Here is a 26,500-nt window from a genome sequence, read left to right on the forward strand (position 1 = left end):
ATATTTGGTAAATATTCAAGTATCAGCAGCAGCTGTACAGTTGACTCCCAGAATACACCCCCAAATGTAACTTTATATTAATAAAATTCATCTGTACACAAATATCTTTTCAAGTTTTCGAATATGGCATTTTTTTGTTTTTTTGACACTGACTGGATAATAGAGGTGTTAAGATGTATTATTGTGTTGTTATGGTATCTATCACCAGTGATCCTCTCCTCTACCCAGCTCTGTCTACCTCATAAATATTCCGCTCGTGGAATTATCTGCTGGTAGAATATATAATGGAAGGAGATGATTTTGTTTTGTGGGAAGCACTAAACCTATGTGGGCCATTCAGAGCAAGGGGCAGTGAAGGCTCGATCATCCGTCAGTATTATGAAGGGTTTTAGATGAATGGTTGGGAGAACAGACAGGCTAATAAATTAGACACATGTACAACGCTTGGGTATATTTATTATGGAAACGTTTTGCCACACAGTGGCTTCATTCCTCCACTTTTTCCCCAATTTTAAATTTACTATTCTGCAGAGAGAAATGGGAGAATGTGTATCTATCTCTCATGGTCCTCAGTATTATATATCATGGCTCTAATAATCAGGTAGTATATTATCCTTGTATGAGCGACATTATAAAAAAGTATTTATGCACTTGTGATAGCGACATGAATAAAAAATGTGTAAAAGTCTTTACACCTCAAACATTATGAGTTTTTATTTTTATTTTTTATTAACACATTGGTCGTTTCCCACCAAGGCAGGGTGGCCTGAAAAAGAAAAACTTTCATCATCATTCACTTCATCACTGTCTTGCCAGAGGCGCGTTTACACTACAGTTATAAAACTGCAAGACTTGACTTAAGAAATCGCGACGGGCTGGAGTTTTGAGACTCTATGACCGCGGGTTCAATCCCGGCCAGGGGTATGGTTTATAAAACTGCAACAGAGTGCAGACACTGTACTTCCCATCTCCAGGACTTAAGTCCAGACAGGTTTCCCTGAATCTCTTCATAAATTTTACCTTGCCCACGCTCCAACAGCACAAGTCCTAAATAGCCCATTTGTCTCCATTCACTCCTGTCTAACACGCTCATGAATGCTTTCTGGAAGTCCGAGTCCCTCGCACACAAAACTTCCTTTACCCCCTCCCTCCAACCTTACGTAGGCCATCCCCGCCCCCTTCCCTCCACCACAGATTTATACAATCTCGAAGTCATTCTATTTTGTTCCAGTCTCTCTACATCTCTGAACCACCTCAGTAACCACTCCTCAGCCCTCTGGATAATTGTTTTGGTAATCCCGCATGGAGACAGAAACACTTCTGCTAAAGAGGATCCCAGAAAGGGGGTTGAATTATACAGCTCAATTAATCTAGTGAGTTTGTCTCCATGTGGGTTATTGAGCATTGACAAGTGCTCATTACAATTTAGTTACCCATTACTGTATTATTATTATTATTATTATTATTATTATTATTATTATTATTATTATTATTATTATTATTATTACATATTATTATTATTAATGAAATGTTAATGTTACAGGCGTGCAGCTGAGGAGGAGCTGGATAAGTTGGTCAGGTTAAGCAGGTCCACAGTACAAGCCATGGAAGAGGAAGCAATAAGAAATGCCCAGCAAAAGGTAATCATCACACATGTACTGTGAGAGTGCATATATACCCAGAGGTATCTCCCAGTGTATATATACCAAGAGCTTATTGGCCATGTCCCACCAAGGCAGGGTGACCTGAAAAAAGAAGAAACACTTTCGTAATCACTTACCACATCGCTGTTTTGTCAGAGGCATTCCTATACTACAGTACAAAACTATTAAAGGAATTTTAATGATTGTTGATTGACGTGAAGGTGACATGCAGCCTTAATGACCCTTGTGTAGCTATGATTTTGCTCTCCAAGGATGTGTCCAAAGGGCAAGAAATTTTACAGAGGTTCAGAAGTTGTTTAGGTAATTGAACTGAAGGCAAATTTGTGAGCAATATTTTAATCTGCATCAATATTATACAGCTTTAGTAAGTTTATTATGGCATAGGTACACATAAATACAATTATCGTATACATGTATAGTTTAACGTGTGTAAATTACGTAGGTTGATGATTTAATATCTTGAAGTTCTTCAGAACTTTTTTTTTAACTTGATTGATCACCATATTATAAGTTTTGAGCATACTGAGTCTCCATGGTTTTATCCTTGGTACAGGTGGAAACATTGGGCGTATTTCCTTAAGACACCTGCTGTCCCTGTTTACTTTGGAGTGCTAGTTGACTGATGTGGGGTCACATCCTGGGGACAAAATTGACCTAATTTGCTGAAATGCTCTGCATAACAAGGGGCTTTCTATATAGTATGTCATTGATATCATTTATGGTCTGTATAAGTTGCATCATGTACGTACTTGTAGAAATAAAGATTATTAAGTTAATCTTATTTTTATTTTTTAGGAGCGAGATCCAGCGCGAGAGGCAGTTGTAAGATCCTTACAGGAAGCAACTGTAGAGATGGAGGGACACATACAAGCCATGGAGGAGGCAGAGTCACGGCAGCACAAATTTTCTGTTGATGATACGACATGTTTGACAAACGGGGCTCCAACCTCATTCTCATTAGGAACTGGCACTTCCAAATTGTCCCAGTCACCATCTGCATCATCATCATTATCTTCCTTATCAAATTCCTCAGCTTCTTTACCTCCTTCACCTCCTGCTTTCAGTATTTCATCGTATGGAAATGGTCCCACTACTTCTGCAAAGAAATTGAACAGCTTGCCATTGTGGGAAGCATCTGCTAAGCCTTCATCTATTCTTGCTTCTTCCACCTTGACAGTAAAACCACCAATTCTCACGCCCAAGCCTACCTTCACCCTCAGTCCCCTTCCCCAGTCTTCCACTCAATCAATTGTTACCCCAAACACTAGTGATACTACAAATAGTCATAGTAGCCATGGCTCTTCTCCACCCTCCTCTGTCTCCTCCACCACATCTAATTTATCATCCCTTAACCCATCACCACCACCATCATTACCATCCCCATCATCTCCAAGAGCACCTTATCCTCTGTTTATTGTAGAAACAGAAGAAAATGAAAAAAATCAACAGATGCCATCACTCTCTTCAAATGTGGTAAGTATTTTACTCAGACAATTTGAGCATAGAAAATCTGTGTACAGGTCGGCCATCACTAATCCGGCATCACTGGGACCTGTAGTGTGCCGGATCAGTGAGTTTGCCGGATTACAGAGTGGTTAGGTTAGAATTCACTTAATTAACCTATTAATAGAAACTCTTTCTAGTACTTCTTCCTCATTGTCATCACTGCTTTCTCCTCCACTGGCTTGCTGCTGTGGATTTACTACCATCTGCACAATTTCTGAATCAGCATAATGATGAAATTTGAAATTATGATAGCCGAAATTAGTGCCGGATTACTGATAGAACCGGATAACTGATTGCCAGATTAGTGATGGCTGACCTGTACTTTAAAGAACAAAAAGGCACAATACCGTGACTGGAACAAAGCACTAACCCGCACATGGGAGAAAGAAACTTGTGATGATGTTTCGATCCGACTTGAACCATTAACTGGTCACACTCTAAAATATCGTCGCAAATTTTCTTTCTTCTATTTGCGGGTTAGTTGTGTATCTGTGTACTTTATACCTTTTCATAATCAGTATGAAGGATAAGCCAACACATTTTCAGAATTCATATTTATGTTGACTCTGGTACCACTAAACAGGTCGGTGTAGCAGCACAAATCAAACGTTTTGAACAGTTATCAGAGGGATCACTGGAAGCTCTCAAGACAGCCACTCTGGAGAGAGCCAAGAAACGTCGGCAGAAGGAAATCTTGGAACACCTCCGCAGTCAGGTAGAAGCAGCGCGCCAGCAGGTTACTGATGCTACCAACAAACAGTCTGCTGAAAAGGATGAAATTGCTTGGCAGGAGCAAGGTAATAATTAGCAATTTTTTTGTTATTTATATCACCTTTAGTAGCACATTTTACTTCCTCTGTACCATATTACATAAGACATTAGTTATACGACTCTGATGAAAGATTGCAATATGTATTCAGTATGTGCAGAACAACCACTGTAAAAAAATAGTGAAATTCCAAGTGCTTTCGTGATTTCTCACATTATCAAGGAACTGTGAGAAATCACGAAAGTGCTTGGAATTTCACTTATTTTTTCACAGTGGTTGTTCTGCATATTGTGATATCACCTGTTTTCTGTGATCTTATTGCAACACAGTAGTATGTACAGAGGAAGAGAGCAGTTGGCAGGATTCGAAGCTATGTCAGGAAGGCTGGCAAGATTCCCAAGTGACGCTCTAGACCACTCGGCCACAGATGCCTCAAAAGCTAGGCAGCTTGGTTTACAAGCCTGGGCACACCAATGGGCCTCAAGCATGTCCACCTTCCTGACATGGTTTTGAATCCTGCTGACTGCCATCTTTCTCTATATATACACATTTGTTTTTGCATGGTGCATTGCCACAGTAGTTGTTTGCTGTACAGTATTAATGTATGATAAATCGGTTAAATCCTAGGTAGTAGATTGGTAGACAGCAGCCGCCCAGGGAGGTACTACCGTCCTGCCAAGTGAGTGTAAAACGAAAGCCTGTAATTGTTTTGCATGATGGTAGGATTGCTGTTGTCCTTTTTTTCTGTCTCATGAACATGCAAGATTTCAGCTATGTCTTGCTACTTCTACTTACACTTAGGTCACACTACACATACATGTACAAGCATATATATACACACCCCTCTGGGTTTTCTGCTATTTTCTTTCTAGTTCTTGTTCTTGTTTATTTCCTCTTATCTCCATGGGGAAGTGGAACAGAATTCTTCCTCTATAAGCCATGCGTGTTGTAAGAGGTGACTAAAATGCCAGGAGCAAGGGGCTAGTGACCCCTTCTCCTGTATAAATTACTAAATTTAAAAAGAGAAACTTTTGTTTTTCTTTTTGGGCCACCCTGCCTTAGTGGGATATGGCCGGTTTGTTGAAAGAAGAAATGGGTTAAATATAACGTGTTAATATGCTTGTTTGCCCTTCGTGTACTTCCCAAATTTATTGTTTATGACTCCATAGAGACCATATATTTAAACAATTATTTATTGCTCTTTTAGTCTTGAGCTAAGTTTAAGTTTTCCCAGAATTCTCTGCATAAAAATGGTCTTTCCGGATGAATACCTAAATGTCACCCCTTCTGTATAACTTACTAAATTTAATGAGAACTTACGTTTTTGTTGTTAGGTCACCCTGCCTCAGTGGGATATGGCCAGTTTGTTGAAGAAACTATATGTAGCATGTATCATGCAAATATTATGACACATGAAAGCAAGAAACAGTACCTTAAAAAAAAAAAAAAGAAGAGTAAAATGTGCTTTAAATTGCAAGAAAATTAATCAGTACTATAGCTAAATTTGAGGCCCCCATTGTTCTGGAGGCTCTTATCAAGTAACCTTTCTGGTCCCACTGCTGATTAGCCCTATATTATGTAACTTATAGGCCCTATATTGTATCACATAGGCCCTATATTGTATCACTTATAGGTCCTATATTGTCACTCTGTAAGTGTGTACTCCAGTTAAGTTGGCATTATTATACATTATTTAATATTAAAATTTACCAACAGAACGCAAGGCAAAAGAAGCAGAGAGACGTATAAGGGAGATAGCACGTAGAGCCCGCGAGGAACACCGTCGTGCCTCGCACCACTCTCCGCCAGCCCATGCCATCAACAGAAATCTTAATGGCCTTACCCACATTACCCTCTTCAAGAATGGCATTAATGGGGTTAATGTCCACACTGGGGTTGGAGGTGATATTAATGGGAATATCAAGACTGCTTCAGAAGAGTATGTTGCCTAGTGATAGTTTGTATTGTGCTAAGTGTTCTTCCTAATATTTTTCGGAGGGGATGTGTTTGGCTAATGTGTTTACTAACTCGTAAATTTTACATTATTGGGTATATAACTGAACATAATACACAATCTATAAATTCTCATTCCCCTGTATGGCATTATTTTGATGGATATTTTATGTATAGTGCTGTACTTAAATTTACAAGAGGCATTATTCACAGATACAGTACTATATTTCGTAGTCACCTTCAAAAATAAAACATAAAATTTTACAGTAATATTTCTATCAGAACATTAGCACTGAAATATTGAGTGCACCACATTTAGTGTACAATAATGTAGGACATATCATAACACCTCCACGGGGAAGCGAACCAGAATTCTTCCTCCGTAAGCCATTTGTGTCGTAAGAGGCAACTAAAATCCTGGGAGCAAGGAGCTAGTAACCCCATCTTCTGTTTAACTCACTAAATGTAAAAAGAAGAAAAGATTTATAAGGTTTTCATCTTTTTCAAGTCACTCTGCCTGGTGGGAAATGACTGGTATTTTGAAAACAGAAAATTAACATAACATGTACACACAGTGACAACATGCATGCAAGACAATATTTGGAGTCATTTTAGTCATAAATAACTTCAAATTTATTATAAATTAACTCCAGTTGATTCTAATAAAGACTTGAATATTGATCTCTAATTAACATAGTTAATTCTAATCCAGACTTAAATACTGATCTCGAATGAACATAGATTTAATCCACTTAATTGTAATTGAGACTTGAATACCGATCTCTAATGAACATAGACTTAATCCAGTTAATAGAGATTTGAATACTGTTCTCTAATGAACATAGAATTTATCCAATTAATCTTAATCCATAATGAAATTCTCATTTCTAATAAACATAAAACGACGCAGACTTTCTGAACAATATTGCGTTAATGCCAAAGATATTAATATGGCAGTAATTATAAACATACTATAAACTACTGTAGTCTCAGTCAAAGAAGATAGAGTAGGTGAACCAAAAAAAAAAACTGTATATAGCATATAAAACACTAACTGATGTGATAGACTTGCTGATCATTTTTGCATTAATACCAAATATATTAGTAAGGCAGATTAATAGATGTATTTCTTGTTGAAGAGCAACTCTTGCATTGACCATTGCCTGTTGGCATTTATTTTTCAATATATTTTCAGTCATTACTTTCTTAAAATGTCCATCAGTAGTTTTTTACCTTTTTATATATAATTGCAAGAGAAATCTGAGTGATAAATCTAATTTAAAAAATCAATAATCATGTGTACACACTAAGCAAAGCAGAAAACAGAAATTATTCCCAATTAAAGAGATGTATGTGTTAATTTTTACTAATATTATACTGTATTATACATGGATTTTACTAAAATGAATGACAGGTATGTATTTAAATATTAAAATAGCAAAATTGTGTTTTGTAATTTTTTTTATCCATGTTATATAACAACACTAACATTTATCATAGTTATACCTGCTTTATACTGTATGTTCTTGTAAAACTTAGAGCTCCTCTATATAGGGTGTTTTTTTGCAAATGTAATTGTAAATATGCATTGAAAATTGAATAACATGTACTACAAGGGCTTTTTCATGTGTTATTCAGTTGTGGATGGACTTTTTTCAGTTACATTTGTGGAAAATTGCACTACAGGTGCTCCTTGACTTACAATGGTTCACTTTTAGATGTTTCGACTTTACAATGGTGCAAAATCAATTACTTTGGAGATGATACTTAAAATAATTACCCAGCATGAAGGTGGTAAGTCTATAACTTGTTCTCATTTATTTACTCTTCTATATACTGGTATTTAGCTATTCATAGAATTCAGCCTCTCTTCACTTAACAATGGAATTCCGTTCCCAAGACCACATCAGTACATAAATGAATTTGTCACTAAGTGAGGAGCATACTATAATGGTAATGGGTTTGTGTTAACCATCTTTGATATTGTTTTAATGTCACTTTTGCACCATTTATAACATTTCTGGCATATTTTTAAATGTTTATACAGTGATGTACTGTATATTGTAATAAACAGAATAGAGGAAATCAGCTCTAATATACATTATTTAGATATGCATACTGATCAGAGAGCTCGTCGTAAGTCCGAGTCGTCGTCAAATGAGTACTGTACATCGCTAATTGAAAAGAGGCTATACAGTGGACCCCCGCATAACGATTACCTCCGAATGCGACCAATTATGTAAGTGTATTTATGTAAGTGCGTTTGTACGTGTATGTTTGGGGGTCTGAAATGGACTAATCTACTTCACAATATTTCTTATGGGAACAAATTCGGTCAGTACTGGCACCTGAACATACTTCTGGAGTGAAAAAATATCGTTAACCGGGGGTCCACTGTATTTGTTTATTTACTTACTCAGTGACAGTAGTTATTTATTATTAATCTTGCATATCATATTTGACTTACGATATTTTTGACTTACAATGTGTTCATCAGAATGTGTCCCCAGTGTAAATTCAGGAGTGCCTGTGTATAGAATAACTGTGAGAGAGGTGAATCAATAGGATTTATTAAAACTTGTTTTATACATTTTTCCCATCAGTTACTTTATTAGTCATGAAGGAATAAAATGCAATAAATATGTACTTGCCTGTTTATGGTTGCAGGGGTCGAGTCACCGCTCCTGGCTGTGTTGAGATATAAGTACAGAATTAACTTCAAGTTATTAATATTAACTGAGAGTTGACTAAACTTCAACTTTAAATTGTCTGTTCTCATTAACATACTTGCAGGATACATGCACTGAGAGTTGTATTATTCTCGGTGTATATGTGGCCCGGTGGCCTGGTGGCTAAAGTTCCTGCTTCACACACGGAGGGCCCGGGTTCGATTCCCGGCGGGTGGAAACATTCGACACGTTTCCTTACACCTGTTGTCCTGTTCACCTAGCAGCAAATAGGTACCTGGGTGTTAGTCGACTGGTGTGGGTCGCATCGTGGGGAAAAAGATTAAGGACCCCAATGGAAATAAGTTACAGTCCTCGATGACGCACTGACTTTCTTGGGTTATCCTGGGTGGCTAACCCTCCGGGGTTAAAAATCCGAACGAAATCTTATCTTATCTTACTTTAGTCCCTGTCTAAAGGATTAAAGTATTCTTGTATGGTTGTGAAAACTTAAATACAGTGGACCCCCGCATAACGATCACCTCCAAATGCGACCAATTATGTAAGTGTATTTATGTAAGTGCGTTTGTACGTGTATGTTTGGGGGTCTGAAATGGACTAATCTACTTCACAATATTCCTTATGGGAACAAATTCGGTCAGTACTGGCACCTGAACATACTTCTGGAGTGAAAAAATATCGTTAACCGGGGGTCCACTGTATAGTGGTACCCCGAGTTTCGGCCATAATTCATTCCAGAAGGCTGTTCGAATGCAGTTACCGAAGGAATTTGTTCCCATAAGGAATAATGTAAATTAGATTAGTCCATTTCAGACCCCCAAAAATACACTTACATAAATGTTCAAGTTGGGATCAGTACGAAACTCGGGGTACCACTGTATGCCAATTGTATTCTGCTGTGTTGAATAATTCCACATTGTAGTTCATCTGTTAAGTCAGTTGTTATTGGTAAATCCCTCAGTTTACTGAACTAATAGAGGGAAACAGGTGGCTGGTGATGGTGATTGTGGTGGCGGTAGATGGGATTGTTCTCCCGTGATTGTAACAACGAACAATTCTGTTTCACTGTTTGTGAATCATTCGTCCTCGTGGACTGTGTCTCATAAACGTATCATTAAAGTGAGGTCCAGTAAATTGAGGGTTTACTGGGGAAGTGCTAAACCCATAAGGGATCATATAGCATCTGGGGTCCATGTGGAAATCAAGTTTGAGCCAAGGAAGGGAAAACGAGCTCCAATTCTTTGGATCGAGAACCCTTCAGCATCAAGGCTCTTCCCTTAATGGGTCTGTCATGTACATATCCTTCAACAATTTAAACTGTAAAATATTGGCAAGCATAATGCCATTAAGGTGTTACATAGTACAACGATGGTACAATATTACATATATGACACCATTATGTCGGCATGAAGAAGATAGAAATATGACAGTTAGAAAATAACGAGCAAGATATAGGTAGAAGAAACTTTAAAAATAAGTGAGAATACTTTAGTAATATTTTAGTGTGTAATTTAAGGTAAACAAGAATGCTGATTTTTCAATAAATAGTTTAAGAAAATTAACAGGTTGATAAATGAGACATTTGTACAACAGGTTGAGGGACTGATTACCAAAAACACCTCCTTAACTCCCACCATTCTCAGCATTGGACTGAGGAAGCCTCTGGCTGGTGAAATGAAACATTTCCAGAATAAAGATATGCAAATGTTGCACAAGTGTGATATTTATCAAGAACACTGATCTAGAAATTGTAAGGAAAGCTTTCACTGCCAGTAAAAGCATAATGCCAACAGTTATAAGTAAGTTTATTTAGGCACAGGTACACATAAGTACAATTATCATATAGTGTAAATTACATAGGATAACCCAAAAAGTCAAAGTGATTACGTATTAATATAATACAGTGGTACCCGAGTTTCAAACTTAATTTGTTCCAGAAGGCTGTTCGAGTGCCGATACCGAACGAATTTGTTCCCATAAGGAATAATGTAAATTAGATTAGTCTGTTTCAAACCCCCAAAAATACACTTATAAATGCAGTTATAAAAATACACTTACATAATTGTTCAAGTTGGGAGCTGTTCGAAACTCAAGGTACCACTGTACAGTGGACCCCTGCCTAACGATCAGCTCCCAACTCGACCAATTATGTAAGTGTATTTTTGTAAGTGCTTTTGTAGGTGTATTTTTGGGGGTCCGAAACGGACTAATCTAATTCACAATATTCCTTATGGGAACAAATTCGGTCTATAACGGCACCCAAACAGACTTCTGGATTGAAATAATATTCTTAGGCGGGGGTCCACTGTATATAGATCAAGCTGTTTCTGGCATAATGTTTCACTCTGAGTCAAACTTTATCAAGTCATAAAGAGGATACTTTATATAATACATACATATATTTTTGGTAGCAAGGGAGCTAGTACCCCCTTCTCTTGTATAAATTACTAAATTTAAAAAGAGAAACTTTTGTTTTTCTTTTTGGGCCTGCCTGCCTTGGTGGGATATGGCCAGTTTGTTGAAAGAAGAAGAAATGTATATTTTTACCACACTGGCTGTCTTCTACCAAGGTAGGGCCAGTCAAAGAAGAAAACAGTTGATAGTGTCCTTGGCTCACACTCTAGGAGACCAGAGATCGACACCAGCACGTTGGGCATGTTTACTAACACCTGCTTTCCCTGTTCACCTAGCAGTATATACCTGGGTGTTAGTCAACTGTTGTGGATCACATTCTGTGGAAAGAAGAATAAATCAATAAAAATAAGACAGTTCCCAGTGATGCACAGATTTTATTGGGTTTTTCTGGGTATTTAATCCTACAGGTTAAAAATTTGAACGTCTTTCTTCATGTTTTTCCAGAAATGTCCTGACATCACAATTCAGATACCTTCCAGCTGCAACATCCCTACCCCTCCTTAAGAGTTACTGCCCTTCCCTCTGCCAGGACTCAAGTCCCTTAATAAACATTACTGCACTCACACTCCAACAGCACATACATGAAAAACAACTTGTCTCCATTCACTCCTGTTTAAGATTCTCACATAAGCCTGCTGGATGCTCAAGCCCCTAAAACTCAAAGCCACTTTTACCCCCTCCCTTCCACATAAAGTGACACTACCTGAAGCAATTTTGTCTAAATGCAATTAAAAAAAATGCATATTTTTTTTATATAGCACTTGAAAAACCTTGATAGTACACTATGTAAGTGTGGAAACATTAAATCACATGGAAAATCTTGGTAGTTAGCACTGTGGATTTTTCCTAGGGCCCAACTTTGGCCTAAGGGTCAAATGTTTGAAGAGGCACAGCTCGTTTCCTCACCCTGCCTACAGTTATATTCTGGGAGCATCGTGCGACTTACCCAGCATGAATTATCAAGCAGTTTAGTATTTTATCATCACCTCATCATGTCTGGATATTAACCATGGCACTGAAGAGTGACAAGTAATGTTGGAGGTGCCAAGAAGAGGATCAAGCATGAATCTCTGATGGTATTGATAAAAGTGTTAATTTTAGATAAGTTCTGAGGTGGTGCAGATCACTTGTGATGCAGAGTGCCTGCACCTCTTGTCTAAGAGAAGCCATCATCCATACATTTAATGACAATGCAAACAGAAGTTTGTGCAATGAGCAGTGTAGATTGGGACCTGGTAAAAATATCAATGTTGCAAGGTACAACAGACCAGCGATGCATTAAAGAATACTTGAGCACACAATCATCAACTACTGATAACTACAATCATCAACTACTGATAACTACAATCATCAACTACTGATAACTACAATCATCAACTACTGATAACTACAATCATCAACTACTGATAACTACAATCATCAACTACTGATAACTACAATCATCAACTACTGATAACTACAATCATCAACTACTGATAACTACAATCATCAACTACTGATAACTACAATCATCAACTACTGATAACTACAATCATCAACTACTGATAACTACAATCATCAACTACTGATAACTACAATCATCAACTACTGATAACTACAATCATCAACTACTGATAACTACAATCATCAACTACTGATAACTACAATCATCAACTACTGATAACTACAATCATCAACTACTGATAACTACAATCATCAACTACTGATAACTACAATCATCAACTACTGATAACTACAATCATCAACTACTGATAACTACAATCATCAACTACTGATAACTACAATCATCAACTACTGATAACTACAATCATCAACTACTGATAACTACAATCATCAACTACTGATAACTACAATCATCAACTACTGATAACTACAATCATCAACTACTGATAACTACAATCATCAACTACTGATAACTCTGTATCCACACCAACCACAGCCAAACACCTCAGTCCAGTATGGCTGCATCATCTCTCTCCACAATCTTTGTGGCAACCAGCAACAAGAAGTGAGATAAACTGTGTTAATTTGTACCTACTAAAATATGGGAAACATCCAGCCCATAATCAGACAACAGTTGAAACTTGAATAATGGAATGGTAGGCTAACTGCAGTTCTCCGCTACCCACAACACCAGGACCTGATATATGATTCTTTATTCGTCTCACCTCACTGTTGATGAATATATCTATCTATATATATATATACATGGATATATATATATATATATATATATATATATATATATATATATATATATATATATATATAATATATATATAAATATACATATATATACATATATATATGTATATATATATATATGTGTATATATATATACATATATATATATATACACATGTATATATATATGTTTGATAGGAGTGAATGGAGACAAATGGTTTTTAATACTTGACGTGCTGTTGGAGTGTGAGCAAAGTAACATTTATGAAGGGATTCAGGGAAACCGGCAGGCCGGACTTGAGTTCTGGAGATGGGAAGTACAGTGCCTGCACTCTGAAGGAGGGGTGTTAATGTTGCAGTTTAAAAACTGTAGTGTAAAGCACCCTTCTGGCAAGACAGTGATGGAGTGAATGATGGTGAAAGTTTTTCTTTTTCGGGCCACCCTGCCTTGGTGGGAATCGGCCGGTGTGATAATAATAAAAATATTTTATTAGTTTTTTTTCAACAAGTCGGCCGTCTCCCACCGAGGCAGGGTGACCCAAAGAGAAAGAAAATCCCCAAAAAGAAAATACTTTCATAATCATTCAACACTTTCACCTCACTCACACATAATCACTGTTTTTGCAGAGGTGCTCAGAACACAACAACTTAGAAGCATATACGTATAAAGATACACAACATATCCCTCCAAACTGCCAATATCCCGAACCCCTCTTTTAAAGTGCAGGCATTGTACTTCCCATTTCCAAGACTCGAGTCCGGCTATATAAAAATAACCGGTTTCCTTGAATCCCTTCACTAAATATTACCCTGCTCACACTCCAACAGATCGTCAGGTCCCAAATACCATTCGTCTCCATTCACTCCTAACAAACACACTCACGCACGCCTGCTGGAAGTCCAAGCCCCTCGCCCACAAAACCTCCCTTACCCCTTCCTTCCAACCTTTTCAAGGACGACCCCTACCCCGCTTTCCTTCCCCTACAGATTTATACGCCCTCCATGTCATTCTACTTTGATCCATTCTATCTAAATGACCAAACCACCTCAACAACCCCTCTTCAGCCCTCTGACTAATACTTTTATTAACTCCACACCTTCTCCTAATTTCCACACTCCGAATTTTCTGCATAATATTTACATCACACATTGCCCTTAGACAGGACATCTCCACTGCCTCCAACCGTCTCCTCGCTGCTGCATTTACCACCCAAGCTTCACACCCATATAAGAGTGTTGGTACTACTATACTTTCATACATTCCCTTCTTTGCCTCCATAGATAACGTTTTTTGTTTCCACATATACCTCAACGCACCACTCACCTTTTTTCCCTCGTCAATTCTGTGATTAACCTCATCCTTCATAAATCCATCCGCCGACACGTCAACTCCCAAGTATCTGAAAACTTTCACTTCTTCCATACTCCTCCTCCCCAATATGATATCCAATTTTTCTTTATCTAAATCATTTGACACCCTCATCACCTTACTCTTTTCTATGTTCACTTTCAACTTTCTACCTTTACAGTGGAACCTAGGTATGCGACCTTAATTTATTCCAGAAGGCTGTTTGAGTGCTGCTCCGTTTGAGTATCGAACAAATTTTTCCCAACCAATTTTCTGTTTGGTTGGCTGTTATCAATAATCTTCATAGGCCCCATGATGACTTATACACATAACACAAAAAAACACCAAAAAATGCGAAGAAACATGAAATAATTTACAGCAGAGTTCTGGCAGGTCGTATTTGTTTGGACGAGTGCTGAGCTTTGTTCGAGTAGGGAGCTGGTCGTATACCGAGGTTCCACTCTATATATATGTGTGTGTGGGTGGGTGGGCGGATTTTGACAGTATTCTCTATATGACTTGATGAAGCTCAACCCTGAGTGGAGGTCAAAATAAAGCTTCTTGTGCATAACGTGTCTTTATACCCATAACTTATCTTCATTACGTATGTCTCTTTAGTCAGACACTTAAAATATAGTAGTGTTACTCTATGCAGCACTGATTAACCCACACAGGTTTAGTGCTTTCCAAGAATATGGTAATAATAATGCTACAGTATGTTTTTTTTTAATTCCTCGTATATTAATTTTCAGTGCTACAAAAGCTGAAGATTTTAAAAAATAGTTTACATCTAAAATATTGAATATCAGCAATATTTTTTCTTCAAATAATAAAAGAGTAATATACAACTTTGCAAGAATTTTGGTAGTTTTGACAATAAGTTTAATATTGTGTAGAAGATAGTTGATAGTGTTCTCCATGACTGAGGGAGAATTGTATTTATAATTACTGTATTATATTCATGTGTAAGTGTCCTATAAGGGTCATGCAGCACCTGGAAAATTAGAGGTAATCAGGTTTGATTGGAAGAAAGGGAGGGTAGCTCCAGTTCCTTACACCAAGAGCCCTTTAACAAGCACCGAGATCCTCTGAAGGGGCCACAGTGGAAGATTGTGCACTGTACGCTCTTTCTCCAGCAACTGGGTCACCTTCACCCGGCAAGAAAGGATATTTAAATTCGAATTCAACTTTTTCCTCGTGTAGTACAAAAATAATGCACAGGTCCTCCTCGACTTATGACAGTTCAACTTTACAATGCTGCAAAAGCAATTACTTTGGAGAAGAAACTTGAGATAATTACCCACCATAAAGGTGGCAAGTCTGTAACTTGTATTCATTTATTTACTCTTCAATACTGTTTAGTTACAGTAATTATTTGTTTATTTACCTATTCAGTGACAGTAGTTATTTGTTTACTTATTTATAATATATATGCATATTTCACTCATGATATTTTTGACTTAGGATTGGTTTCTTGGAACGTAACTCCATCGTAAGTCAAGGACCACCTGTAGAAAAAAATACTTATATACGGTTCAGGACAGCAACTTTCTCTTGTTACTAACAATATTTTATTGCATATAAACTACATTACCTTTTTACTGTAGAAAAGAAATACATTACCTGTATTTGTATTTATTAGAGAAAACATTTTGCCACGAGTGGTGTCTTCAGTCCTAATACGTACAGAGATAACTAACGAGTATATATACAGTGGACCCTCGCCTAACGAACGCATCGCATAACGTTAAATTCACCTAATGATACATTTTAACGCTAACATTTTGCCTCGGCTAACACTAAAAAACTCGTCTAACGATATTCGTTCTTGGGTACCAATTAATATCGTTAGGCGAGGGTCCACTGTATAGTGGGAAAAATAATGTAGCTTGCACGTTATAAAACATTGGTAGGTACAAAAGTAAGCCACCAGCATGAAATGCATTTTTGGGCAAACTAATCCTAATGCTTAAAGACTATTAAAGAATCAGACACAGACTATTCAGTAAGATTTCTTACACAGTTAATTAAAATTGTGTACAATAAGAACGGTAGCTAATGAATGGATAATACGTATTTAAAAGTGTGACTTGTTATTGCAAACTGATTCAGTGATTTATTATGGATTGTGTTTGAGACTACTCCCAGGTACAGACCATCGATCAAGAGTCCAGTAGTGTGTTAGTTCCTTATCGAAGATATATTTCTCTTGAAATGTGGACCCCACGTTGTTGACTTAGTTTTGTAGTGTACTTATTTTGCAACATTAAGTGGCATGCTATATGCTCTTGTAAGGAGTAATTTCAGTGTGCAGATTTGAGATAGGTCTTTTAAGTATTTTCCAGGTGTAAATATGGTGATGGAGTGAGTGATGATGAAAGTGTGTCTTCTTTTTTGGGTTACCCTGTCTCAGTGGGAAATGGCTGATGTGTTAATAAAAAAAAACATTTCCTTCATTCCATGGAGCAGTCTAAAAGACTTAAGTAGCCCCAATATTTTACATGTTTGAGTTAATGTGTAAGTAAGTTTTTATTCAGGTACAAGTACACACAAACAGTTACATAAATTACCATACATAGCAGCATATGTGTAGATTACCTAGGGCCATGAATGTTCAGTGTACTGCACATGAATGTTCAGTGTACTGCACATGAATGTTCAGTGTACTGCACATGAATGTTCAGTGTACTGCACATGAATGTTCAGTGTACTGCACATGAATGTTCAGTGTACTGCACATGAATGTTCAGTGTACTGCACATAAATGTTCAGTGTACTACACATGAATGTTCAGTGTACTGCACATAAATGTTCAGTGTACTACACATGAATGTTCAGTGTACTACACATGAATGTTCAGTGTACTACACATGAATGTTCAGTGTACTACACATGAATGTTCAGTGTACTGCACATAAATGTTCAGTGTACTGCACATAAACAGTGTACTACACATAAATGTTCAGTGTACTACACATAAATGTTCAGTGTACTACACATAAATGTTCAGTGTACTACACATGAATGTTCAGTGTACTACACATAAATGTTCAGTGTACTACACATGAATGTTCAGTGTACTACACATAAATGTTCAGTGTACTACACATGAATGTTCAGTGTACTACACATAAATGTTCAGTGTACTACACATGAATGTTCAGTGTACTACACATAAATGTTCAGTGTACTACACATGAATGTTCAGTGTACTACACATGAATGTTCAGTGTACTACACATGAATGTTCAGTGTACTACACATAAATGTTCAGTGTACTACACATAAATGTTCAGTGTACTACACATAAATGTTCAGTGTACTACACATAAATGTTCAGTGTACTGCACATAAATGTTCAGTGTACTACACATGAATGTTCAGTGTACTACACATAAATGTTCAGTGTACTACACATGCACTACAATTTCAACACTGAGACACCAGCAGGTTTACAGTTTTTTTTAGATGATGTTGGTGGTTATTTTCACAAAATTGCTAAATGTTTGTGATTTATTCTACAATGTGTTCTGTATTTTCCCATTAATTAGTTGTATACAGTAGTCCCCGGTATCCACGGGGATGTGTTCCAAGACCTACCGTGGGTACCCGAAGCCAGAGGTAGTACCAAACCCTATTTTTTTTTTATTATCACACTGGCCGATTCCCACCAAGGCAGGGTGGCCCCGAAAAAGAAAAACTTTCACCATCATTCACTCCATCACTGTCTTGCCAGAAGGGTGCTTTACACTCCAGTTTTTAAACTGCAACATTAACACCCCTCCTTCAGAGTGCAGGCACTGTACTTCCCATCTCCAGGACTCAAGTCCGGCCTGCCGGTTTCCCTATGTATAAGTAATTTTTCGTTTACAAACTTACCTGTGATAAAGTTTAATTGATAAATCATGCACAAGTAGAGAATTAGCACTGATGGGAACCACTTTCAGCTTCTCTTAGGCTTTGAAGAGCCTCCACCATCACTGGTTTTTGCTCTGGGGCCATTATTAAGCAAAACTAAGCATTATTTTTGGGCCACAGCTCCATTTAGCATTTTCCAACAATGTGGCATAGAGATGGGAAGTACAGTGCCTGCACTCTGAAGGAGGGGTGTTAATGTTGCAGTTTAAAAACTGTAGTGTAAAGCACCCTTCTGGCAAGACAGTGATGGAGTGAATGATGGTGAAAGTTTTTCTTTTTCGGGCCACCCTGTCTTGGTGGGAATCGGTCAGTGTGATAACCCGTAAATGGTCCAAACGTATATATACGTTTTTTCAACATTTCAAAGTATGTAAAAAAAGTAGATCTTCTTTTTGTTTTTGTACATTTGAAAATGTGTAAAAAACCTTTGATCTACTTTTTTTTTTGTTATATTTGAAAATACAGTGGACCCCCGCATAACGATTACCTCCGAATGCGACCAATTATGTAAGTGTATTTATGTAAGTGCGTTTGTACGTGTATGTTTGGGGGTCTGAAATGGACTAATCTACTTCACAATATTCCTTATGGGAACAAATTCGGTCAGTACTGGCACCTGAACATACTTCTGGAGTGAAAAAATATCGTTAACCGGGGGTCCACTGTATGTAAAAAAACTTAGATCTACTTTTGTAGCACTACACATGTGAATGTAGATCTCCTTGGACCGTTTACGGGTTAATAAAAAAAATTAATAATAATACTCCTTTGAATTGTGATAGCCGCTCATTTCTGACAGAATGGCTATTGAATGAATACTAGTGTGTGTTTACGTCTTTGGATCATCTTACTTTTCTAAGAAGTGGCCAATGTGGCAAAAAATCAGATCTTTAATAAATCTGCATCGATGTACAGCCTCTCCTCACTTAACGATGGAGTTCCATTCTTAAGATCACATCAGTAAACGAATTTGTCGCTGAGTGAGGAGCATCCTATAATGGTTAGGTTAGGTAAGGTTCGTCAGGAAACAGGACAAATGTTTCCTGACGCGGGTCTTAGTCAGATGATGACCCGCCTTTGGAGCTTTTGGTCATCTGACCGAGGCCTTCCGCTGGCTTACCGGTCCACCCCTTTAAAAATTATGGTTCTATAATGGTAGTGGATTTGTGTCGACCATGTTTGATACTGTTTTAATATCACCTTTGCACCATTTATAACATTTCTGGTATATTTTTAAATGTTTATACAGTATTGTACTCTATATTGTAATAAACAGAATAGAAGAAATCAGCTCTAATATACATTATTTAAGTATGCACACTGGTCAGAGAGCCCGTCATAAGTCAGAGTCATTGGTAAATGATAAGAGACAACACAGTAAGTGTCAGGGGCCCAAGACTGTTGAACTGCATCCCAGTATACATAAGGGGAATTACCAATAGACTCCTGGCTGTCTTCAAGTGGGCACTGGACAGGCACCTAAAGTCAGTACCTGACCAGCCGGGCTATGGTTCATACATTGGATTGTGTGCGGCTAGCAGTAACAGCCTAGTTGATCAGGCCCTGATCCACCATGAGGCTTGGTCACAGACCGGGTCGCAGGGGCGTTGACCCCTGGAACTCTCTCCAGGTATACTCCAGGTGTTCACTTAGCAGTAAGTAGGTATCTGGGTGTTAATCACTTTACATTTGCTGTCACAATTCATCTAGCAGTAAGTAGGTACCTGAGTGTTAGTGGACTGGTGTGGGTGGCATCCTGGGGGACAAGATTAAAGAACCATAATGGAAATAAGACACAGTCCCTGGTGACACACTGACTTCATTGGGTTATCCTGGGTGGATAACTCTCCCTACTCTGGGTTATCCTGGGTGGCTAATCCTCCCTTGGGTTAAAAATCCAGACAAATCTCATTTTTCCCAAGACACCGTATGACCCTTACAGGTTTAGCACTTTCCCATGAATATAATAGTAATTTAAGGAACGCAGTTACACTTATGACAAAATTAAGGCAAATCTCCGCTGTGGGATTTCTACTGAAAAAGTAATTCTCGTCTTGCAGTTCATTTTTTGTGATTTTTCTCCTTGTTCTGCTTTATCCTCTTCCTAAAAATTTATTACTGTGTTCTTCGGTTGGTTCTACATTATCCCTTTTCACCATTTGCTGCTTTCTTCCTGCATGTTTTTAAATGGTGATTCAGTTTCCCTTCATTGATGTCAGTTTCCCTCACTGACGACAGTCTCTCATGTCGATGACAGTCTCCTATATCGATGACAGTCTCCTATATCGATGACAGTCTCCTATATCGATGACAGTCTCCCATATCGATGACAGTTTCCCATATTGATGACAGTCTTCACTGGTGATGTAATCTCTCTCACCAACTCCACATTCACTGCATTGCAGTCTCCCTCACTGGTTGCATGATCTTCACCAGTTGCACAATCTCCATCACTAGTTGCACAATCTTCCCTCATTGTTTGCACAGTCTCCCTCACTGTACACAACATGTCAGCTCCACTTTTAACAGTAAACCTTCATGTTGTTAACTACTGTATTATTCTTTTTCCAACCAGTATCAGTAACAACAACAAAAACACCCCGAGTAACAACAGCAGTAGCAGCAACAGTGGCAGTAGCAGCATCCATGGCAACAACAACAGCACCTGCAGTATCAACAGTGGCATAATTAAGAATGGTTATGTTCCTGGTTGCATCCGCCAAAGACTACGACCACCTAAACCTCCCTCGCGGGCATCAATTGTGGCATGGTTCCGTGACGAGGAACTACCTCGTGGCGCCGGCCTGGAGCCTTCACGTACCAAGATTGCCCCGTGGTTTCATGGTAAGTCTTTCAATTAGTAGTGTTATTACAGGTGACTGCTGGCTTTATAATGTACAAGCAGGCCCTACTTTGCAGTGCTTCATTTTACAGCATTTTGCTAATTAACAGTGGTTTTACAGTTATACCCATTCTTCATACATTCATACTTCCTACAATAAACATATTCACCATTCATTATAAGCTTAAGATGAAAGTGTTTTAAGATAAGTAATGTGTGTGTGTGTGTACTGTACATGCATTTTTTAGGCCTAGCTTCATTGCTCATTCAATAGTATATGATAGTGTAAACTGCTATCAGACATTTATATGCATATGAAAGTGAAAAAAGGCTATGATTCACTTTACAGCAGTAGCCCGTAACCTAACTCGTTGTACAGTGGACCCCCGGCTTATGATATTATTTCATTCCAGAAGTATGTTCAGGTGCCAGTACTGAACGAATTTGTTCCCATAAGGAATATTGTGAAGTAGATTAGTCCATTTCAGACCCCCAAACATACACGTACAAACGCACTTACATAAATACTGTACACTTACATAATTGGTCGCATTGGTAGCTGATCGTAAAGCGGGGGTCCACTGTATAAGCAAGACTCCTGTACATGCATTCCCTGCCTTTGCTGTGTTAAGCTTATTAGTCATTGTATAATTCTGCATAATATAAGTCTTAAGTATGTTATTTTAACACTGCTTGTATACAGTGAGCATATATCGCACGTATGGGATTACTGATAGAAATACGATATTTGTGAATTCAGACTTCACATAGTGAATTTTCATAAAAGAAAACTGCATGAAGGAAGGGTAAACTTCTGTATTTATGAAGTGCTAAACCCATAGAGGTTCATACAGCACCTGGGCAATAGGAATTAACTCTGATCCAAGGAACTTGAGGGTAGCTCCAATTCTTTAGATCTACAACCCTTGACTGGCATCAAGGTGCTCTTGAAAGGAGTAATTCAACTAGCACCTTTGAAGATGTTGAAATTGTTACACATATTTTTTTTTTTTTGCAACAAACCGGCCGCAGGAGAAGAGGTTACTAGCCCCTTGCTCCTGGCATTTTAGCCGCCTCCTACAACACGCATGGCTTACGGAGGAAGAATTCTGTTCCACTTCCCCATGGAGGTAAGAGGAAATAAACAAAAACAAGAACTAGTAAGAAAATAGAAGAAAACCCAGAGGGGTGTGTATATATATGCTTGTACATGTATGTGTAGTGTGACCTAAGTGTAAGTAGAAGTAGCAAGACATACCTGAAACCTTGCATGTTTGAGACAGAAAAATGGACACCAGCAATCCTACCATCATGTAAAACAATTACAGGCTTTCGTTTTACACTCACTTGGCAGGACGGTAGTACCTCCCTGGGCGGTTGCTGTCTACCAACCTACTACCTAGGTATTACACATATATGTACTACATTATATGTTGCAACACTGTAGCAAGGTCAACATGAATGCTAAGTTATTGTGAATTTCTTGAACTAATTATGAAAGTTACTATTATGAATAACATAAACAGTAGAGGAAATTAGGTGTGAAGATGGGAAAGTTATATGATACAATGGTTTACAATGGTCAGGAAATAACTTTATATTGTTTAATAATGGCCCCAAAGTCCTACAGTAGTGATGCTGTTAGTTCTTTAAGGACTCAGAGAAGCCGTGAAGTGCTTCCCATCAGTGAAAAAGTGCTAATTCTCCACTTAATTATCAATTAAATTTTATAATAGGTATGTATAGGACTTATGTATAGGGTTCACTGCTGTCCGAGGTTTCGGTATCTGCAGTAGGTCCTTGGAACACATCTCTGCAGATACTACAGGGGCCCTATAATGTGTAGGGTTGACTACTATCCGTGGTTTCAAGCATCTGCAGTAGGGTTACCTGTTGTCTTGCCATTATTATTATTATTATTATTACAGTGGACCCCCGCATAACGATCACCTCCGAATGCGACCAATTATGTAAGTGTATTTATGTAAGTGCGTTTGTATGTGTATGTTTGGGGGTCTGAAATGGACTAATCTACTTCACAATAATCCTTATGGGAACAAATTCGGTCAGTACTGGCACCTGAACATACTTCTGGAGTGAAAAAAAATCGTTAACCGGGGGTCCACTGTATTGTTGTTATAGTGCTAAATCTTTGTTTGATGCAGTGCTAATCTCTATTACCAAACAGTTTACAGATTAGCTTGTCAATGTTTAAAGGTAGAATGTTACAGTTCTTCACCTTCCCTCTCAGGTATCATCAGCAGGACTGAGGCAGAAGAAATATTATGTGTGGCAGCTGTTGGATGTTTCCTGGTGAGAGTGAGTGAACGCATCTGGGGATATGCCATATCGTACAAGGCTGCTGACCGCTGCAGGCACTACCTTATTGATGTAACCGGGGGAAAGTACACATTCTTCGGTTCTCACCAAGCATCTCATGAAACCCTTAGTAAGTACCAAAACAAACTTTATTGCTATTAAGTGGAATACAGAATATTATAGTTAGGGTGACTGATATATTATTACTTTACAGAAAGTCCTTGTTAAGTGAAGTATTTTGGGCAGCATCTGGAAAGAGTGATAGTGTGAATGATGGTGAAAGTTTTTTTTTTCGGGTCACCCTGCCTCGGTGGGAGACAGCCAGCGTGTAAAAAGCATACGAGAGAATAAGAATAAAAATTAATTCATAAAGGGAAGTACTAAACCCATAGGAGTCTTTCATTACTCAATAAATGGGTTTGATTCAAGGTAGGAACGGATAAATCTATCTCTGTGGCTCAAGAGCCCTTCAACAAAGCTGGTGAAGGGCTACATTTTGAACAGCTCCATTAGTCCCTTGAAGGGATTAATGGAGCTGTTTTACATCCCAGGTAGTAAACTTCATTTTTGTATCACCAAGGCCTGAAATACTCTGCATAACCATGAGTTTTCTATGTGCACTCAAGTGTCATCCATTCCTGTGTAAATAATATATGCTGTTAAAATACACTTTAAATTTGAAAAAATTTGAGTCCTTACTACATTAAATAGAAATGATTGGAATAAACCATGGCACTTGATACTGATTGGTTTAAGACACATAAGGAAACACTAGGACCAAAAAAACCATACCCCCGGCCGGGATTGAAGCCGCGGTCATAGAGTCTCAAAACTCCAGCCCGTCGCGTTTGCAATCGTGTCATTACGATTTCTTGAGTCACTAGGACCAAAACATTTTCTGTGTTCTAGTGTTCAATAAGTGTGATTACAAGAGGGCCTCAGTCATAGGCCTCTCATATTCTGTTAACTTGTGTCTATGAGGAATCACTTGTATACTGTACAATTACTGTATATATAAGAATCATTTCTATGGTATGTGAGCAAAATTATTTCTAATAAATATATATATACTAGTGTTTGTTCACATACCATAGAAATGATTATTATACAGTATTTTTTTATTTTTTTTTTTTTTTTTTTTTTTTTATTATCACACCGGCCGATTCCCACCAAGGCAGGGTGGCCCGAAAAAGAAAAACTTTCACCATCATTCACTCCATCACTGTCTTGCCAGAAGGGTGCTTTACACTACAGTTTTTAAACTGCAACATTAACACCCCTCCTTCAGAGTGCAGGCACTGTACTTCCCATCTCCAGGACTCAAGTCCGGCCTGCCGGTTTCCCTGAATCCCTTCATAAATGTTACTTTGCTCACACTCCAACAGCACGTCAAGTATTAAAAACCATTTGTCTCCATTCACTCCTATCAAACACGCTCACGCATGCCTGCTGGAAGTCCAAGCCCCTCGCACACAAAACCTCCTTTACCCCCTCCCTCCAACCCTTCCTAGGCCGACCCCTACCCCGCCTTCCTTCCACTACAGACTGATACACTCTTGAAGTCATTCTGTTTCGCTCCATTCTCTCTACATGTCCGAACCACCTCAACAACCCTTCCTCAGCCCTCTGGACAACAGTTTTGGTAATCCCGCACCTCCTCCTAACTTCCAAACTACGAATTCTCTGCATTATATTCACACCACACATTGCCCTCAGACATGACATCTCCACTGCCTCCAGCCTTCTCCTCGCTGCAACATTCATCACCCACGCTTCACACCCATATAAGAGCGTTGGTAAAACTATACTCTCATACATTCCCCTCTTTGCCTCCAAGGACAAAGTTCTTTGTCTCCACAGACTCCTAAGTGCACCACTCACTCTTTTTCCCTCATCAATTCTATGATTCACCTCATCTTTCATAGACCCATCCGCTGACACGTCCACTCCCAAATATCTGAATACGTTCACCTCACGGAGAAAAGGAAATAGAATATGAGAGGCCTATGACAGACAGTCTTGCAAACACACTTACTCAACTCTTCACATAACCTTCAGTAAATTTTGTTACAACAGGTGATCTTGTGGAGTACCACAAGAAGGAAGCCATAACAGCAACAGGAGGAGAGCTGCTAACTTGCCCCTGCAATCAACCCAACCTGAAGCGACCAAACTATGTAGAACTGTTTACGGGAACTCGCTATTTAACCTTCTAGTTTATGGAAGGATCACAGGGATACTGAGCTTGTACAAAAAAAAATTATACTAAAATAAGTTGAAAGCTGCAACTGTACATTACTAGAATTAAAGCTGCCGGCAACCCACATACGGAACATTTTGTATATTTAGAATTCCTCTGCATGTTAAGGATTGATGCATCATCCCAGAATATAGCGATGTTGAGAATTATTGCATATAGAACACTGGAGAGGGTTTCGGGGGTCACTGTCCCCACGGCGTTGACCCCTGCTGATTCTTGCTTATATCAGGAAGTACAATATATATATTTTTTTCAACGAACTGGCCATATTCCACCAAGGCAAGATGACTTAGTTTTTCTTTTACAATACGTATATTTATAATATCATTATTTTCATAGCTTATGGAACATTTCCAAACCAATGGGTGATGGGAGGTAATCAGATTCAATCCAAGGGGAGGGTAGCTCCAGTTTCTTGAATCAAGAGCCCATACCAGCATCAAGGTATAAAATATAAGCCATGATGCACAATTTGGTTTCCAGACTTGAAATGTCGCATCAGTTTTAAAAATTTTAATTTATATCTTTGTAGAATATATTGTTTCTAATGAAAATGGGGGATAATTCTTGCATTTTGTGATAAAATACAAATATACTTCTGTAAATATAACTTCATTAAAGAATAAGAAACCTGA

General features: G+C 38.2%; 1 protein-coding gene across 1 annotated transcript in view; it reads left to right on the plus strand.

Annotated features, from left to right (window-relative positions):
* LOC128691880 (integrator complex subunit 6 homolog) overlaps positions 1-26,500 on the plus strand; it is a 69,499-nt gene extending 42,999 nt beyond the window's left edge. Inside the window, exons 4-10 of the mRNA XM_053780842.2 lie at positions 1,544-1,640; positions 2,460-3,137; positions 3,754-3,967; positions 5,656-5,878; positions 21,020-21,288; positions 23,538-23,735; positions 25,682-26,500. Of these exons, the coding sequence (XP_053636817.2) occupies positions 1,544-1,640; positions 2,460-3,137; positions 3,754-3,967; positions 5,656-5,878; positions 21,020-21,288; positions 23,538-23,735; positions 25,682-25,821 (1,819 nt within the window). The 3' untranslated portion in view covers positions 25,822-26,500. The remainder of the gene's footprint in view (positions 1-1,543; positions 1,641-2,459; positions 3,138-3,753; positions 3,968-5,655; positions 5,879-21,019; positions 21,289-23,537; positions 23,736-25,681) is intronic.

This window comes from Cherax quadricarinatus, chromosome 75 (genome assembly GCF_038502225.1).
Source record: "Cherax quadricarinatus isolate ZL_2023a chromosome 75, ASM3850222v1, whole genome shotgun sequence".
In the NCBI taxonomy this organism is placed as follows: Eukaryota; Metazoa; Arthropoda; class Malacostraca; order Decapoda; family Parastacidae; genus Cherax; species Cherax quadricarinatus.